The 19,795-nt window shown below is 41.5% G+C and overlaps 1 protein-coding gene across 1 annotated transcript in view; it reads left to right on the top strand.

Moving 5' to 3' along the window:
* Positions 1 to 19,795, top strand: part of LOC148518800 (cytochrome P450 2G1-like) — a 54,630-nt gene that overhangs the window by 11,275 nt on the left and 23,560 nt on the right. The window contains exons 3-4 of the mRNA XM_088477111.1: positions 2,046 to 2,198; positions 11,925 to 12,085. Coding sequence (XP_088333237.1) covers positions 2,046 to 2,198; positions 11,925 to 12,085 — 314 coding nt within the window. The remainder of the gene's footprint in view (positions 1 to 2,045; positions 2,199 to 11,924; positions 12,086 to 19,795) is intronic.

Below are 19,795 nucleotides of genomic sequence, written 5' to 3'. Positions count from 1 at the left end.
CAACATGTTTCATCGACACTGGTGGACTTTTTCAAACCAGACTATGCCATTAATTCTGCAAGTAGGAATTCTTCATATGGAGGCAATTACCTTCTTGGTCGTACCCAACTCTATTAATCCACTCATCCTTGGTCTACAATGGTTACATTCTCCCATTTTGGACTGGCATACTGTAAGCATCAAATTATTTCTTGGGTGTGATCAGTATCATATGAGGTGTTTACAACCAGTAGTTTCCATGTGTAGGACCAACCAGTTGTCTCCACCTGTTCATGAGTCACCTATTCCCTCTTCATATAATTTTCTGATGTCTTTAGTTAACAAGCTGCAGATTAAACTCCCCACTATCTGAGAGTAGGATTGTCCTTCTGACCTTAGGCCAGGAAAGTTTCTCCAAGAGGGTACATGAGATTCGAACCATAACAAAACCTGAAATGAGGATTTATTTGAGGTACACATTCTCCAGGAGTGATGGGGTTTTTTATTCATTAAAAACTGTAGGCTTAGGCCAGCATTGGTTATTGAAGCTGAAATGCTCAATCACTATTAAAGATCGCTACCCTCTGCCATTGATTTCACAACTTTTTGACAAGATTAAAATATTTACAAAATTAGACTTACTGTATTTAGAATCAATCAGACCAAGAGAAAAATGGAAGACCACATGCAACACCCAGGCCATTATGAATATTTAGTAATGCCCATTGGCCAAATGTCCCAACAGTGTTTTAAAAAATTGTGAATTACTTTTTCAAAACTATTTGTAAAAATGTGTAGTCAGGTGTCTGGATGACACAAGGATTTGAAGACCCATCAGAGGAGCAAATTTTTGAGGTTTTGACATGGTTGAATCATTTGCATTGCAAACTAGATTTGTGCACATATCAGCCACCCAAGAAGCCCTTTTTAGAGTACAGTACATTCAACACTTTCTGGGTCTTTGCAAATGCTACCATAAATTTATAAAACACTACTCCACTGTGGTTGCCCCAACACAGCTCTTGTAGAGAAAACGAATGACTGGTGCCCTTAGAGTGGAAACCATATAGTACAGTACATAAATGTGGAGTGATTTTATCCTGCAGCCTGGGGAATTGAGAAACTTCCCAAATTAGTCCAAAATGTTAATAGGGATTAGAATTTTGTTCTCTGGCACTGGAAAATGTACCCCTGTTCTAGGTGAACTTTTAAACTTGCAGTACCACTAGTTTGCGAACCCTGGTATTTTCAGTGCACTAGTTTATGGGGAATAATGTGAAGTAAAGTCTCACTTGTATGTCAGAGAATAAAATGAGTTTTGAAGCCTACCAAAGTATAAAGTTTAAAATTCAAAACATCTTACACAATATAAAATATGAATAAATAAAATAAAATTCTCAGTGAGATGATACTTGCTATACATTTCTCTATGTGCAGACCACCAATGAGTAGGTGCCTTATTTTATTCCATAAGGCTGCAATCTAGCCAAACACAGCAGTAACAGAGCTTAAGATTCTTGTATATGGCATATCCCAACCTGCCCAAATCAGCATGTCATCCAAAAGAATACTATGTGGTTCTACAGAGATCTCAATGCTAGATGTACTGTACAACAAAACCATGATATAATCTTCAGCCTTTCTGCCCCATTGTAAATAACTCTGATGATGACTTTTAAGGAACACAATTGATATGATCAATGTTTTCTCTAATGTGAGGTCTTGACTCAGATTTATCAACAAGTGATATTCTTGTTATCACTCATTACTACTCTTAAATTGTGCTACAACCAATCATCTCCTAACTGTTATGTGCTTGAAAAATGACAGTTAGGAGCTGTATGGTTGGAGCACCATTTAAGATTAGTAATAAGTGATAACAAGAATATCATTTGTTGATTAATATGGGCCATATTTAAACATTTTGTCTGGAGACAGCACTGTGAAGTTCTGAATGCACAGTCTGTTGGAGTTTACTAGGAAGTTAAATTTAAACCCTACCATGTAAAGATCTCCCAGCTTAGACAATACAGTGTAAATAATCAGACTTATTTTGCTATTTACAGGCTTGATTTTTACCAACAACATGAAGAGATGGAGGAAGCTCCGTCGGTTTTCTCTGTCTGTTTTGCGTGATTTTGGCTTTGGGAAAAGGATCATTGAAGATTGTATTCAAAAGGAGATATGTTGTCTGGTTGCAGATCTGAAGAAGACTCAAGGTTAGTACAAAAAGCACACAATTAGGAGAAAAATTGGTAAATAAAATGTTTAGTGAAATTTTGTAGGCAGTATGGTTGGCTGGAAGTATTTAGTAGGCATTTCAAATATAAAAGCATATTTATATAGATACAAACAAAATGAGTGAGAATGGTGCTGAGACAACCTATATAATATTAGCAGACGGTCTGTCCAATCTCTTCAATGCACATGGAAGGGAGATGAGAAAGACCTTGAAGAGGAAGAATAAGGTAAGTATGGGAGCAGGGGGGGATGGGACAGAGGGATCAAAGCAGAATAGAGGATATATTGCAGAGCAGGAGGAGGCAGGAAGGTGGCTGAGACTGAGATGACCCAGCGTATGCCGGTTCCAATAAACTAGTAATTATATATTAAGTGATAATAAATGATAAACAGAAGGCTGCTATAAGCTTGATATTTTTATACCACAAAGCTGGGAGCTTAACTGTTTGTTCTGTCATCTGTTTTCTTTAGCTTATGGTATACTTGGAATAAGGGTTAGTTTATAAGTCTGCCTCTTTAAGGCTTAGGCTTCTTTCATCTGAAGAATTTCAGGGAAATGCTTGCCATCTTGTCCTTATTGACTTTGTTCTTAATTGCTTCATTGCTCTTGATTGCAATTAATTTCCTCACTTTATATATTTATTCTCCATTTTCCATTAACGTTTTCATTTCTCTGAGCTTTTGTCAATAAGCTTCTATCTCTTCTTTCTGATTTGCTATTCTGTTTCTTTTACATCCCTGCTTGCATCATAACCCATTCTCACCTCAGGATCTCTCCTACAGCTTGCTTCATTGATATTGCAGCTGGCCCAACCAATCAGCTATAATGTCTGCAGTAACTTGCAAGGACCACCTATATGATCCTGTAGATGTTTTGGCTATGGCTCCAGAGTGGTCTCAGCTGAGATCCTTGTCAGGCAACTGGACTAGGCCTGTCTGGGTTGGTCGCAAGTGGATGGCTGCTCTTCACATAGTGTTCATGGACCCTCTGCTTTCTAAGCCAGGAAAGATTCTTGCAGGAGGTCCTCCCAGGCTATGCTTTGCATGGCATGGATCACAATGTTAGGAATGGGGCAGCTTACTTTGCTGCATTGTCTGCCATCAGGCCACAGTTGTTTACAGATTAATGCGTGGGCAGGGCTTTGGCATCCATTGAAAGGTGCCTTTTCCTTGATATCTGTTGAACCCCATATTCTTAGGGTTTCCTTGGTAACCCTACTTTCATATCTTACAGAGAAAGAGTTATAGTCAGGTGCATGTACTGTAGGACTGCTTAGGCCAGGAGGCAGCTCTTAGTCACACTGCAATTCTTGGTGCTGGGTTGATAATGCATGCAGCTGTTGAATCAGTTGTTGAATGGGGCTGGCATCTCTGGCCCATACTGTGCTTCTGAGGTTGGTCAGCGTGGAGATTTAGGTGACTTGGCGCCAATTTCTTTGCTTATGGTGTGCTGCTTTGCACAAGACAGTATATCAACAAGTGTGTTGTGTTATTTTGGTGGAAGCTACAGTATCTAAACTGTTGTGGGCTGGGACTCTTTTGTTATCACATAGCGCTGTTATTGCACTATGAGTTATTGATGCATCAGCAGTTACAGTTATTCTGGCCTCACTGGCAGGTTTGGTGGCTCCTTTTTCATTGACTTTATTATCAGATGCTGTGAATTCAGTTGCTGCTTAATCTACTATTCCAGCATTTTCTTCCCTGCTGCATCCTTGCTGCAGCATCAGGCTCAATTGCCACCATTGACTGGCCAGTTGTTGCAGACTTCAGGTCTCACTGGGGTTTCTCAACCTCAGCCCTTGACACAAGTGCTACCACATCATTAAGTGTTGCTGCTGTTGTAGTTCTGGTGCCTGTGGTGTCATTTGGGCCTGTGGTGTTTCCAGACCCTCTTTCATCTGTCAGGTTAGGTTCTGTGTAAATCCAAGTCTCTATGTTCCTGTGTTTTTCAGAGTTAGACAATGAAACGTTGGTTGGTGATGCTTTGGCCACAAATTCCAGCACCCCAGAGAAGGTTTCAGTGGTAGGACAGTCATGCTCATTTGTCACACAGTGGTAATAATAGGAGTGCTTTGGCTGGTATCAGTACTGCTTTGGGTGTTGTTCACTGTGATAACACAGGGGTGAATGAGCAGTTTGTATCCCTGAGTGCATATGAAAAATCAGTAAAGGCAGGTTTTATGATGTTTTCACTTTCATAGAAAAGGTGAGTAAGGAGATGAAAGTGGCCAAGTGGATAAGGGGATTATTTTAGAGATCTATAGATTATATTCTATTGGTTTAGTGGCATTTATGTTTTTGTCTCATGCTTTTTCAACAAGCTTTCTGATTAGTGTATTACTGTTATTTGATACTTGTCTTTGCTTATGATGAAGAATTTCACAGTAACAGAATGGATTAGTGATCATTGATTTTGTATGTAGGTGTGGCTGGACAACATACAGCTGTCGGCTTTATTTCCAAGTCAGCTGGGGATGCATAGGTCTGGTGACCCTGTTCGCTTTACAACTTTTGCTGTCTTAAAAGACAGATTTTTTCATTCCATGCTCAGTACCCTAATGTCTGAATTGAAGAGGTGATCATCTAGCCTCTAATTGTTTTCAGCCCCTTAGCATGCATCAGGCTGCAAGGACCATGCGGGCACTACTACTAAGCAAAGCACTATCCCCCATTAATATGGATGCTATGTCCAAATGGTTGTCCTGGTATCCCCAGAGAGTGGATGCTGAATTTTTATTTTGATTTGGAAAAGGCCCAGGGTGTTGGAGCCCTTGTGAGTAGGTTGGATATTGAGCTGGCCTTTCATCTACAGATGCGCTCAAGTTCATTGTGGCTGATCGTGGCACAAATGTGCCATGATATGCTATGGTGCATCCTCGATAATGGAAGTGAGTCTCCATCCAATCCTATGGAGATGAGAATGCATGTCTCCAATTGTGGGAGTCCAAATCGCACCACGCATGTCACGATTCGCTGCGCTACAGGTAAGAATGTAGCTGGGCATATCTATACTTCCCTTGCTTCTGGATTCTTTTAGGTACATTCAATTTTACCTGTCACAGGATTGTTTACTGATTTTACTGATTTTCCACATTGTGTTAAGTTTTTATTTTTCTTGAGGCTTCATATTTTTGGAGTTGCCATCTGACTCACAGGCTTTTGTATATTGGCATGGAAATAGATACATGCAGTAGATTTTATACTAACACAAAGAACATTTTTAAATCAAGTGTGCAATACCCAAAAAATTAACCAAAATTAATAAATTCATTTTTTATACAAAAAACAAAGGAATTCTTTATATTCACCATGAGCTTACTGCTCTTTTAAGCAACTTCTGGGAAATGACTTCTCTTTTTGATAAAGTTTTTTTCAAGTATAAATAATAGACCTTCTTAAAGGAAATCTGTCCTTGACACAGTGCTCTATGGCATGAAACCTGTTGGATAGCGACATAAGTGGAGCCAGAAACATGGAGGTGACATCATCTGCAAACACCCGTGGGCAGACACATGCTCACCTCAGAAGAGAATTAGATGAAGGGAGTATAACAAAGAATGCCTAGGACCAGATAGGTAGTGATAGGGAAAGAAAGTTCTAGTGCCCACCCAATGTCACCCAATACCGGCATCATAGTATATGTGCCTGGGAGAACCCTGCATTGTACAGGTACTCTGGCTAAGTGTCTGGCCCCCGCAGTTAGTCCTTAAAGACTATAAACATTCAGTAAATGTATTTTTTAAGGTATTGCATATTACACCAATACACTCCCTAATGTCACAAACCACGCTCAAATGAAATGGGGACTCTGCTACTCACCACTTTCTGCACTTCGCCTCTGCCTTTTTAACAGACCTGAGTCCTCTCCCAGGCCCAAGGTTCAGCATGGAGGTCAGTGTGCAGCATTGCCAGAGGAAGCAAGACCTTCTCTAAAAGGCCGGTGTCCTACATTCTTCATGTGTGCAGGAGACAGGGTGCCGCCATCTTCCCCAGGTTCAGCTTCTCGGATCACTGCCAATCCATAACTGACCTCCAAATGAAAGGAGCAGTCAGGAAGTCTTAAGTTGCCAGTGCAGCTGTATTCACAGCCTATCTGAGCGAGAAGACAGCATTCCTGTGTTATTCCTCAGACTGATTCCTGTGTTATTCCTCTGAGTGATTCCTGTGCTATTCTCACCTTGCACCTCTGGCTCCATGGGTTCAAGCTGATGCCCACAGTCCATCGGTCTTACCAATAACTCATAGCTCATCAGCCCTCACCGATAATCACAGCTTATCGGTTCATACTGAAAACCACAGCTCATCGGATCTTACCAATAACTGCAGCTCATCGGACCATACCGATAACCACAGCTCATCGGTTTATACCAAAAACCAAAGCTCATCGGTTCATACCAAAAACCACAGCTCATCAGTTCTTACCAATAACTACAGCTCATCGACCCTTGTCTTTAACCAAAGCTCTTCAGTCCATACCAATATCCACAGCTCATTGGTTCTTACCAATAACTACAGCTCATCATCCTTGTCAATAACCTTCACTCATTGGTCCTTACCGATCACCAATAGCTACAACTCATCAGTCCTTACATATAACCATGTATAATTGGTTCTTACTCATAGCTACAACTCATCAATTCCTACCTATAATCACAGACCATCGCTCCCTACTGATAACCAAAGACCATTGGTCCCTCCCGATAACCACAGACTATCGGTCTCTGCCAATAATCACAGACCATCGGTTTCCTGCCAATAACCACAGACCATCAGTCTCAGCTGATAACCACAGTCCATTGGTCCCTCCCAATAACCATAGACTATCGGTCCCTATTGAAAACCACAGACCATCGGCCTCAGCCAATAACCACAGACTCACAGCTTCTGTCCATTTTCTTAGTTTCAGTGCTAGTGCTGATTGACCTAGCCAGGGGGCCGCAACCTGCCTGTAAGATGCAGCAAAGTCCATATCTCCTTTAAGGGGTCTCTGGTGAACACAGCCGGTGGGTTTAGATTCCGCGCCTCTGGTCTGGGTCTCTGACAACACTCAGTACTAGTTTCAGTACCCAGTTCCACACATGAAGCAGGAGTTACATCCACCCAGCAACTTTTACCACAGAATCCATAGAGTCCCTGTCACGTCAAGACCCCAGTCTGGATTCACAAAAAACCCAATCCGTGAAATCATATAATTATACACAGGCGCTCTGATTTTTATATCTTACATTGGAAAAGCTTACAATAGAGCAGTTATAAAAAAAACTGATAGCGCTGTCCACTATATATATATCAAGACTGACTTTGCCAAGTCGACCCATTTTATTCAGCTTTTAGCTGAACTTAAGAGGGATTTATGGATCTTTCTTATTTTTCAAAATAAGTTCAATGGGGTTTCTTCTGGTGATTGCTCTTTTAGTCGTCATCCCTCACTTGTAGCTATTAACATTTGCTGCTGCATTCACTGTGTTTGCTTGTAACGTGGATGGTTACTGGTGTGCAGCGCATTGGCCTGTGGAATGGTTCTCTAATGTTTTCACAAGAAACCTTCTTCTCTGTAAACTATTGCCCATTGCATTGACCCTTCAGATCTGAGGTGATTGATTGTGCAAACAAAGCCTCATATTTTGTTGTGACAATCTGGATGTGGTGTATCCTCTCACTCAAAATAGGCCCACATCATTTCCAGTTGTGTGCTTGCTTGCACAGCATTTTGCATTGCCTTCAGTGTATTGTAGTTTTTAGGGGCCTTCATGTGCCATTGGTTGAGAACAATATTACTAATGCCTTTTCCAGGTTTCATTGGAGTAGATTTAAGACATTTTCATCTGGAGCAAAATAATTTGGTGAGCCTTGCCCTTATTATGTTTGGCAAGTAATCAAGCCAGCATGGAGGATTTAGTCTAATAAACTTGGAGCATTGCAGGTCTATCAATCTTTTATGTGGGGATTCTTTGATGCGAGTAGGTATAGAGCATCAGTCTCTGAAACCCCAACTGTAATTTTCTATTTACACAAGTGAAGGTCCAACCTGATTTAACTAAGATATTTATAAATATGAAGTCTTTGAAGGTTTGATCTAGGGTGATTCCTCTTCTGGAGAGCAAGATGTGTTCTATTGATATTCACCTCGTACTCAAGCTTCTAGTTGTGGTTCCCTATGTTGAGGGTTCTGGTTTTGAAGTTACAGTAGTTTAGTTCAGTAAGTTTTTGCCATGGCCTTTTAATTCATGTTACATGTTTAACAGCTGGTTGAACTCTGGGTCTGATTCTGACCCGCTCGCGAGCGCTGGACGCTCGCAAGCGAGTCGATGGTGCCTAATTGCACATGCGCACGATGGAGGGAGCACCATCGTGTGCATGCGCGAGACCCGGCGAGCGATGGGTAATCCGTCGCTCGGGGTCTCGCACCAAAGGGGGCGTGCTGTCGATGGTGAGTGACAGCACGCCCCCTTTGGTGGGCGTGCCGGGGGCGTGGCTGCCAGATGGAGGCGTTCCCATGGGAACGCCTACCGTCTGAGTCCGGCCCCACTGACATCAGTAGTGATGTCAGTGGGAGTGATTTTGGCTCTGATAGAGCCAAAATCACTCCAGGGCTTGCAGCAGCGAGACCCTACCGCAGGGTCTTGTCGCAAGCCCGATGGTCGCGATGGTCTTGACCATCGCGACCATCATCTTGGACGCTCGCTATAGCTGTGGGTGGTAACCCACAGCTATGCGAGCGTCCATGAGGCCGCTCCCAAATGAGGTAGGAGGGCCCTGATTCAGAGCGAGTGCTCTGGTCAGAGCGTCCGGCTCTGAATCAGGCCCTCTGCTCCTAATGAATGTTCTCAATGGCTAGAGTTTGGTGTTGTGTAAAATATGTTGGTCCAAGACTGACCAATTAAGTAGAGGTACAGTATGTAGGGGCTGTTGTGTTTTCCTGACTTCTTCTGGGGATGTCAAATTGTATAGGGGAGAACCAGAAGTACTCACTACTCTTTTACAATTTCTTTTTCCCTTTTGGAATTAATAAGCTCACCATTGTGTATGATATGTTTAACGATTTCCACATTATTTCTCCATTCCCTTTGTGGTATATATTAGATTACTCAGACTTTAGTTTTTTAAGTGTTGTTTTTTTGACCTTTACCACTTATTTTCTTTATTTTGTTTTTGACTATATTTTGCCATGTTCATAATTGTTCATTGTTGAATTTATCTATACCAATGTTAGACCTCTTATTTTAAATCGATACACATTAAAAGTTATATTTTAAACTAATCAAACACACCATTTAAAAGCATGCCCTCAATAAAGTGAGTTATTCTGGTTCTCCCTTTTACAATTTGACATTAATTTTTGACTCATGAGTATCTCTAAATACTCCTGTGCAGGAATCACATGCTGTCCTAGTCCACATGCTTCTCAGGATGCTATGATCTCTTTGATGCTATAAATCATTATTTCAATTACATTAGGCTTATGTCTGGGGATTTTGGTATGCATTCATTTGGGATTGGCGTTGTCACTTTGTCGGCTGATGCAGGTTTTGCAGATCCTGATATCATGGTGCTGGGCCGATGGAAATTGGGCACTTATAATCATTAAGTACAGTCCATTTCTAATTAACCAGTTTTACATTGGTTTTGGTTGATTTTGTTTTATGGCATTTTCCCTGATGTTTAAGATAATGGTGACATTAATATTTTATTATAGCATAGTCTTTACCTGTCTGTTCTACTTGGGGTTCTGCTACTTAACACTTTACCTGACTAGAGTGACTTAATGCAGCTAAATAAAATCATAGAAATCAGGGCCTGTTTCAGACCCGCTTGCAAGCGCATTGCAAGCGAATGCCTGCCCTTTGTGGGTGGCCCCACTGATATCACCAGTGATGTCAGTAAGAGAGCTTCCGGCTCTATTTGAGCCAGAAGCTCTCTGGGGCTTGCGGCCATGAGACCCTACCACAAGGGTCTCGTCACAAGCCCGATGGTCACAATGGTCTTGACCATCGCGACCATCATCATGGCCGCTCGCTATAGCTGTGGGTGGTCACCCACAGCTATGCGAGCGGCCAGGAGGCCGCTTCTAAAAAAAACAGCACCCGCCCTGATTCAGGGTGAGCGCTTGCTTTTTGCAAGCACCTCTGAATCAGGCCTTCAGTCCTTAAACCAATTTTTTGGGTTAACTTCTCACAAGGGTAGATTTACAAGAGGTTCTAAAGCAGACAAGTGGGGGTATTGCCCATAGCAAACAATCAGATTCTAGCTAACATTTGTCTACTGCATTTTTGAAAATTACAGAAATAATCTAATTGAGTGCAATGGGCAACATCACCACTTTTCTGTTTTAGAAGCTTTACTAAATCTACCCCACAGAGTTCTCCACGTGCTTCCCCTTGTACATCATACTGTACTTGTTGATGCTGTTATGTCAATTTCTTTGTAACCATTAATTCATTTAATCTCTTGTTAAATTAAACTTTCAAAAGCATTTTTACAAAATGTGTCCAATAAGCAGTATACAGTATGTACTAAGAATCGTGTGGCTAAGATTGCAATCTTGTGAAAGTTTCCCCTGATTTTCAAACACGGAGATTTACTAAAGTCAAACACAAGTGTAGAGAAACACAGTTCTATATGCAAAACACACAAATAGAGGTCAATACACTATTGAGCTAACTCGTAAGTGCTTTCAATAGACTGCAATACAACACTGGCATTTGCCAAGAAGAGTGTTTGCAAACACACGGGCCCAAATAGAACTTTTTAAATAGACCACCTACTCAGCTGCGTGTTCAGCAGAACCACGGCACAGTTCAGTGTGTACACGCTGATCACAGGCAGGTCTATTCATTTTAGTCATACTGTATACTACTGAACTCCCACATGATCAAACTTGAATGCATACACCATCGGAAAACACGATTCAGTCAAACACAATTCCTAGTAAATTTGAGTGTTTGATTGGGAAAAACTGTCCCAGCGATGCCCAGTGTACTGTATTTCAATCTCGGCCAGACAAGTTACTTAGTATACATAACCCTAAGTATAGGGTTGTGACGTAGTATGCCGCAGTGAGAATTTAAGACCTTTTATGGATAAGAAAAAAAGTCCACAATCCTGTAATTATCTCATATAAATAATTCCAAACCACCAAATAAAAGACATGAGATCACATCACTTATCTTCGGCAAACCTTAGTAAAAAATTATAGGGTAGATGTACTTAGCCTTGAGGAGAGATAAAAGTGGATAGAGATAAAGTACCAACCAATCAGCTCCTAACTGTTATTTTACAGGCTGTTTGAAAAATGACAGGAGCTGATTGGTTGATACTTTTGTATCTCTCTCCACTTTTACTCCAAGGCTCATTACATAAACCCCTGCAGTATATCTACTAATTTTAAGTTTATATTACCTGATTTTTACATTTCCATTGATAAATAGATTTAAATACAGTGCTTTATATAAGTTTATAGAGTTTTATATATTTATAATAAAAGATTGGCAAGTTGACATTTTCTTCACAGTTATCATTCAGGGTTTCTTTAAAAAGCAACTCTTTTACTTTGATACATTTTCATTTCTACATTTTTTAATGTTTTTACTCTATTATAAAGTCAAATTGCAGGATTAATGTTCGTTTCTCCTTACATTAATAATTAATAAGGAATTCAGGTTTAAAGACTAACACTTTGTAATTTCTTGCTTACCTTACAGAATCATTCTTTGATCCACGGCACTGTTTCAGCAAAGCTGTTTGCAATATTATTTTCTCCATCATGTTTGGAAATCATCATAAATATGAGGACGAGGACATAGATACTGTTTTAACTTGTATAAATGAAACATTTATGACTATCAGCTCAGTCTGGGGAAAGGTAACAATTAAAGTATTTTAACATACAGTAGTACTTGTATTAAGCTAGGGGCAGAAAGGGACAGCCAGACCCTATAGAAAAAATTGGGTAGGGGCCCGGCGATGTTGCTCCAGCTTTTCCGGCCCACAGCTCTGCTCTTGGGGGCAGAACACAGGCCTTATCCAGGCAACAGAAATCATGGGGCCCTGTACACCCATCCCTGGGTCCCGGGCAGGTACTGGGCAGAGGCTTTAGAGTCTATCTTGAGTATATGTGATTTCTCTGAAATGGGGAACCTCTGAAGAAATTGTACCTCCCTAAGCAGATGGTGACTTCAGTTAGTATTCACTATTCACGTAGGAGATAATATGGTCCGGAGGACAACTGTTTGCAAAGGAATATAACCAATGTCAACGACATATAGCAGAGGTTCAACCACATAGTAACACATGTTTTGGTGCAGGGCACAATGTGAACTTCCCTGATCAAACGGTTCTATATTATTAGACTGTATTTGCTAATTAATTACCATTTGTATCAGTAATGTTTCTTTAGAATTAAAAAAACTATCCCTAAGCCTTTTTTGTCTAATCCTGCCAGTTGTGGATACTCTCCAGTCACTCCCCCCTTTCTCTTCAGCCTCATCCCCCTTGTGTCCCTCAATCCCCGTTTGTCTCTCCATCCCCCGGTGTCTCTCCATTCTACTGTGTCTCTTCAGCCTCATTCTCTTGTGTTTCTCCAATTCCCTTTTGGCTATCCAGTCCTACATCCCTTCTGTCTCTTCATATTCAGACCCCATTTGTCTCTCCAGCCCACAGTGTTTTTCCAACCTCACAGTGCCACTCCAGCACCAGCTCCCAGTGTATCTCCAGGCCCTAGTGTTTCTCCATTCCCAGATGACTTTTGTCTTTCTTTAGCCACCACAGTGTGTCTCCAGCCAACTGTGTCTCTCCAGCCCCCAGTGTGTCCCTTCCGCACCCACAATTGCTCATCTGTCTCTACAGGGCCACAAAGTGTCCCTCCAGCCATCCCACACAGTGTTTTTCCAGCCAGCCCCCACAATGTCTCTCCAGCCAGCTCCCACAGTGTCCCTTCAGCCAGTGTCCACAGTGTCCCTCCAACCAGCACAGTGTCCCTCCAGGGAACTCCCACACTATACCTCCAGTGGTGAACCAGCTCCCATAGTGTATCTTCAGCCAGCTCCCACAATGTCCCACCAGCACACAGACAGCTCCCACAATGCCCTTGCTGCCCCCAAACATACATCTCATGGTTCCTCTGCTATTTTCGAGTGGTGTGGCAACACATGACATCACATATGTTGTACCACAATAAACAAAAAACTTTATTGACTGGCCATCACAGTTGCAATAAAGCTACAGATTCCCCCACATGGACCTTGTACCTGCCTGTGCCCTGCTGATATTGGATCAGTGCAAAAAGAGGTCAACAGTAGTATTATTTGTGGACCTACTGAGCCCCGTAGAACTTTGGGGCCTTGCACAGCTGTGCCCACAGTCACCCCTGTCACTGGGCTTGGCATCTCTTGAGCATTGCATGAACTGACACAAAAAGAGCAGAGCAGAGGTCTCAAAGTAATGTGACCTTTAGAGGGGTGGGGCTGCATGACATTGCTGTTCCATCTCACATCTGGCCAATATAGAGGACACACCCCTTGACCTCACACTTATTTCTAACTCTGTGTTAAATAAAAAGTGGATAAAATGCTCAGGTATATCTGATACATAAAAAAATAGATGAGACCAGATGCCATCAAATGGCATGTGCCAAAAGTTACACAAAAAAAGAGATACATTGTAGCACTTAGTTTGAATAGCATTAACAATATAAATCAAATATACAGTAAGAGTATAATAAAAAATAGAAAGTAATCAGTACTCTATTTTAAATAAATAACATTATTCAATACTTATTCACACAATAAAATATGTAAATTACTACCCCCAAGAGTGGGAATCAAAATGACATATATTATGAGAGCATAACAATACAATGCAACAAAAGAATGATCAAAAAGGAAAAAATAAATACCACAGTGAACATGTGTCAATAGTATAAACTAATATTAGTTAAAAAAGGCAGTTTCTATTGATTTGGATAAATCTGAGCAACATATATTGTGGATTAGTTGGTACAGTTTATGCAGAAATAAAATTCCTTTGGAATATCAACAGAAGCACACACAATGTAATGTATGGTCACCTGATTTTTGGAGGGTATCTCTGATAGTGAATGTGACTCTGGACTCCTCTGCAGGAAAGAGTTCAGTATAGTGCTGGTATGGTCGCTGCCAGTATAGTGCTGGTATGGTGATGTCAGTGGGGTACTGTGTCCTAATGTAATGGCCCTGCATTATAACAGAGAATAGTGGCATTAGTTACTCAGAGGCTGCTGCCAGCTCCAGAGTGGAAGGCACTGTGTCTGATCCACTTAGACAGGTGTCAGTTATGTGAAGGCAGCGTGAAGTCGGTGCTTACTGGATGACAAAATTGAGTGTATCTGTCTGACAGGGAATGGCAGTTCAATACTGCGATAGTGGTGAGGCTTTCCACTGTGCAAATTCATGGCAGGCAACAGGTGCAAAGGTTGTAGAACCTCAACACAATTTATCTGTTTAACCAGTTTGTTATAGTTTGATCATTACAATATAATTATTATCAAGGATTAGTTCAGTAACATAGTCTATGAGTAGGTTAAGTAATTTTAAGTAGAGATGAGTGGGTTCAGATCTCAGACATCCAAACCCACCCAAATTTTGAGATCCGGGGTGAGAACCGAACGTGCATTTGGTTCCCCTGCCGGCCTGGATATCAAACTGGGGCAAAACCATAGAGATGAAATCTCACGGCTCGTGAGCTTTCATCTCTATGTATATAAGGTAGTGTAGGGCTGGGAGTTGCAACCTAGTGCTTCCCAACTCCATTCGTCATCAGTCTGTGCTCTGGGCCCAAGTTCTGGACCCAAACCCCCCCCAGAAAAATAGTGTATTTTGTCTATTTTTTTCTGTGTGTGTGTGTTAGGCTTAGCCATACAAGATACAGCAGCAATGCCAGTTGCAACCTAGTGCTGCCCGACTACAGTTGTCATCTAACTGTGCTCTGGGCCCAAAAAAAATAGTGACTTTTGTCTATTTTTTTTCTGTGTGCGCACGACTGCACGTGTGTTATTTTTGTAACCACACCTTGGCTACACTATTGGTGCTTGTGACGCTGCTTCAAGACCACAGAAAATATGGAGGGCTGTCACATGACAGGAGAGCAAGGCTAAGAACCACATGTTGTAGCTGCCGCTAGCAGTCGTCATGATGATGCAAGGCTGTCAACTTCCTTGTCCTCTATGAAGGCCCATGCCCCAGGGCTTAAGTCATGCCATGGATATGGTAAAGCTACTTTTACTGTAGTAAAGAAATAAAATCGAAAGGCAAGTTGTCATTAGATAAACAAAAGATTGGCAATATGCCATTCACTACATGAGGTGGCAAGGAAAAGAAAAGGCCTTGGCCTTTATTTATGATGACTGCTGGTTCTGATAGCCCTTCTGCTTGTAGTAGTAGTAGTGGTGGTACCATTAAAAATTGAAAGTTTTTAAGAAGAGTAAGACAGCTCCGGAAAAACCAACTGTGTGCCCAGAGAAATCGAAATCACAAATCCCAGAGGAGAGTGCAAGTGTGCCCACAGTTGCCATATGTAAGCTAGACCTAAATACTAGTGTACTGGAGGATCCTCCAAGTTCCAACATTTGTGTGCCCTCTGTAAATGTGGGGAAGGGCAGTCAAGATCTTGCAGATGTAGTCAGTGAGGATGCTTCTGTGAAATTGCACATGGAGGAGGATATTTTGGTAGTTGAAGGCGCTAAGGATGATGAGGATGTTGATGATAAAGATGTTGATGTTGATGCCGAGGATGTCCTTTGGGTAAGTACCGCAGTATGGATTGAAAAACACAAAGGGCCTGATTCAGAGCCGTTCGCAATTTGCGGTCGTTCGTTCAGAAAAAGGGGGTGGCTATTCAAATGAACCGTTCGCTCTTTGCGGTCTGTTGACACCTCCATGTCTGAACGAGCGAGCAAAACCACCGGCCGCTATTTTGTTAAAAATGCCCCCTGGCCGCTCACATCATACGTCATGTCCACTATTTAATAGATTAATCGAGTACATCGAACAGCGTATGAACTGCTCGCTATTCTTGTGGTTGGTTTTTCCTACCACTATATTGCGAGCAGTTTTGACTATAAAACAACCAGGTGACGTGGTCAATGACACTGCTGTTTAAATTAAAACGCCCGTTTTGACCTTTAAGCACGCCTGAGTTCTTAATTCCACTCCCCGTTTTCAAGCACCTTCCCCTGTAACCACCCACATATGCCTCCTCCTGTCACTCAAAGTAGCAGGCACTCGCTATATAGCGAACAAACTATTTCTGGCCGCACTGACTGGTTCGTGCATGCGTATTAAAATCCGTACGCATGCACAGATGTGAAAACATCGCTCCGAACGAACGAGCGGCTGCTTACGAGCGACTCTGTTTCAGGCCCAAAGCCCATTGTTGTCATGCCCGGCAAAAGACAAAGAAATCCACTTCTCACGTGTGGAATTATTTTCCACCCCTATCCGGACAACAGTTTGCAAGCCATATGTAACCATTGCCAAGCAAGAGTGAGTAGAGGGAGGGACCTAAGCCACCTAGGAACCTCCTCCTTGTTACATTACTTGGAGCGCATTCATCAAATATCAAAGTGTATATCGCCAAGTCCAAAACTCAAAACTTAACAAGTCCAGTGTCACCTACCTGCTCTCTCTCTCTGTGGGATCCAAGTGCCTTCGATCTCCACCACCAACACCTGCATCATCAACATCCTCATTCATTATTGGGAGTAGTCCTGCTGCATCCAATGTTGTTATTCGAAGCATGATTGACTCCTCTCCTATCCGTGATTCTTCAGAAGGATCCTTGATGACTATGCCTATTGCTGCTGCTGTTGCTGTGAGTAGATCTTCATTTCAGAAGGGGACCAGGAGGAAGACTACTTGTAGTGTATCCTCCAAAAAACAATTAACTGTCAAAAAAGTATGACAGCAATCACCCAGTTGCACAGCGGATTACTGACCCCATAACAGCTATGCTGGTATTAGATGTGTATCCAGTATCTATCATTACTGCAGTGGGTTTTCAACAGTTAATTGAGGTCCTGTGTCCTCGCTACCAGATCCCTTCTAGATTCCACTTCACTAGAACAGCAATTCCAAGTCTGCACAAGAACTTTAAAAAAAACCCTTATTAATGTCCTCAGAAATGGCATTGTACCCATTGTCCACTTGACCACTGATATGTGGCAAGTGGGACAGGGCAAGATAAGGATTACATGACTGTTACAGCCCACTGGGTAGGTGTAATGCCTACAACAGCAACATCAGTAGCAACATCTACCAAAAGAGAGCTGATACAGAGGCAGGCTACTCTTTGTATAACTGAGAACCTCTTAGAAAAACTCATGGAAATCATTGCTAAATGGCTTACCCCACTTGGACTCTCCTCGGGATTTGTGATTTTGGACAATGTCACCAATATTGTAAGAGCATTACATCTGGGCGAATTCCAACATGTCCCATGTTTTGCTCACACAATAAATTTGGTGGTGCAACATTTTTTAGAAATGACAGGGGCATGCAGGAGATACTCTCAGTGGCCCGCAAAATATCCAGACATGTTAGACATTCGGCAACCGCTTGTCGAAGATTGCATGACCAGCAGGTACTGGTAAATTTGCCCTGCCATCAGCTGAAGCAAGAGGTTGTAACTTTGTGGAATTCTACCCTCTATATGCTGCAACAGATGGAGGAACAGCAAAAGGCCATCCTGAGCTATACAACGGCCTATGAATGCACCTTACTCAAGCGCAGTGGAGAATAATTTCCATGTTGTGCAAGGTTCTCAAACCCTTTGAACTTGCCACACGAGAAGTTAGTTCAGACACTGCCAGCTTGAGTCAGGTCATTCCCCTCATCAGACTTTTGCAAAAACAGCTGGAGAAACTGAAGGAGGAGCTGAAACTGAGTGATTGCGCAAGGCATGTTGGACTGATGGATCAAGCCCTTAATTCACTTCAGCAGGATGCAGGAGTCGTCAATTTATTGAAAACTGAAAAATATATTTTGGTGGCCATTCTGGATCCTAGGTTTAAGTCCTACCTTGTGAGATTTTTCCAACAGACCAAAATCTAAAACTATGCAAAGAGCTGTTGGTAAAAAAATTGTCAACTGCAGCCACACTTGAAATGCCATCATCTCCTCCTTCTGCAGCTGCCAGGAAAAAACTAAATTTTCCTTACAAAATGCCTGCTGGTTATGCAGATTGTTCACCAAAAATGACATCTGGTCGGGCCTGAGAGAACTGCTTACTAGTGACATGTCTTCTACCGTGACTATGTGTGATAGGGTCTCCATTCACAGAATGGTGGAGGACTATTTCAGAGATAACATCCTAATAGGCATGTCAGACAGTCCCTTTTAGTACTGGCAGGAAAAAGAGGCAATATGGAATCCCATACACAAACTGGCTTTGCATTACTTAAGTTGCCCACCCTCCAGTGTGTACTCCAAAAGAGTTTTCAGTGCAGCTGGCAACCTTGTCAGTGATCGGCGTAGGAGGTTACTTCCTCAAAATGTGGAAAAGATAATGTTCATTAAAATAAATTACAAATTCCACGAGGAAGACCTTCACCAACAATTACATAAAAAATTTACAGAGGCACCTATGGTGGATTCCAGCAGGGATAAATTAATATTGTGTGAAGAACAGGAGGTACACACTGATGGGGATGACAAGGACGAGGATGATGACAACTTGTAATGTAAAGCTAGTTTGTTTATGGGATCATTTTAATTTCCTTGTCCAATGCACATTGGCAGCTTGTTTTATTGGAGTCAAAACAAACCAATAATTTCAGCCACAATTGGCAGTCCTTGTCACTGAAATGATTGGTTTGTTAAACTGTGAATGCCCTGTTTCTTATAAAACATAAGGGTGGGTGGGAGGGCCTAAGGACTAATCCATCTTGCACATTTTTCCTTTCCATTATGTGCTGGTTGGGGCATTGCTGCCCGACAATTTAAATTAATGTTATGCTTGGTTTAGGAACCAATGATTTGTTTTTAAATTAATTTATTATCAATTTTACAGCCAGAGGCTGCACCAATGAATTTCTTTTTATTAATTATTCAGCCAGAGGCTGCACCCAATTAATTGTTTTTTACTTTTTTTATTAAATTATTATTAATTATTCAGCCCGGGGCTGCACCAATGAATTGTTTTTTAAATTAATTTATTCTCAATTTTACAGCCAGGAGCTGCACCAATTAATTTATTTTTATTATTCATTATTCAGCCTGGGGCAGCACCAATTAATTGTTTTTTAATTAATTTATTATCAATTTTACAGCCAGGGCTTGCATCCACTATCAATTCTTCAATCCTCAAGGGTATCCCAACCATCATCTTTGCATAGTCCTCAACTCTATTAATAATTATATCAATCAGTTTTGAGCCAGCAAGTTGGATGCAACCTTTTGGCCCTTTAACTAGATGAAAAAATCAATATTGTAAGCTGTGAGATGGTCAAAATTGACTAGAAATGAGTGGAAATAAATGTTATTGAGGTTAATAATACTTTAGGAACAAAAAAATGCCCATTTCATGTGAATTTAGCATTTTT

This window comes from Taudactylus pleione, unplaced genomic scaffold (assembly GCF_031769625.1).
Source record: "Taudactylus pleione unplaced genomic scaffold, aTauple2 ptg000199l, whole genome shotgun sequence".
Lineage (NCBI taxonomy): Eukaryota > Metazoa > Chordata > Amphibia > Anura > Myobatrachidae > Taudactylus > Taudactylus pleione.
The sequence above is the reverse complement of the archived record's forward strand: the minus strand, read 5'-3'. Positions and strand labels throughout refer to the sequence as shown.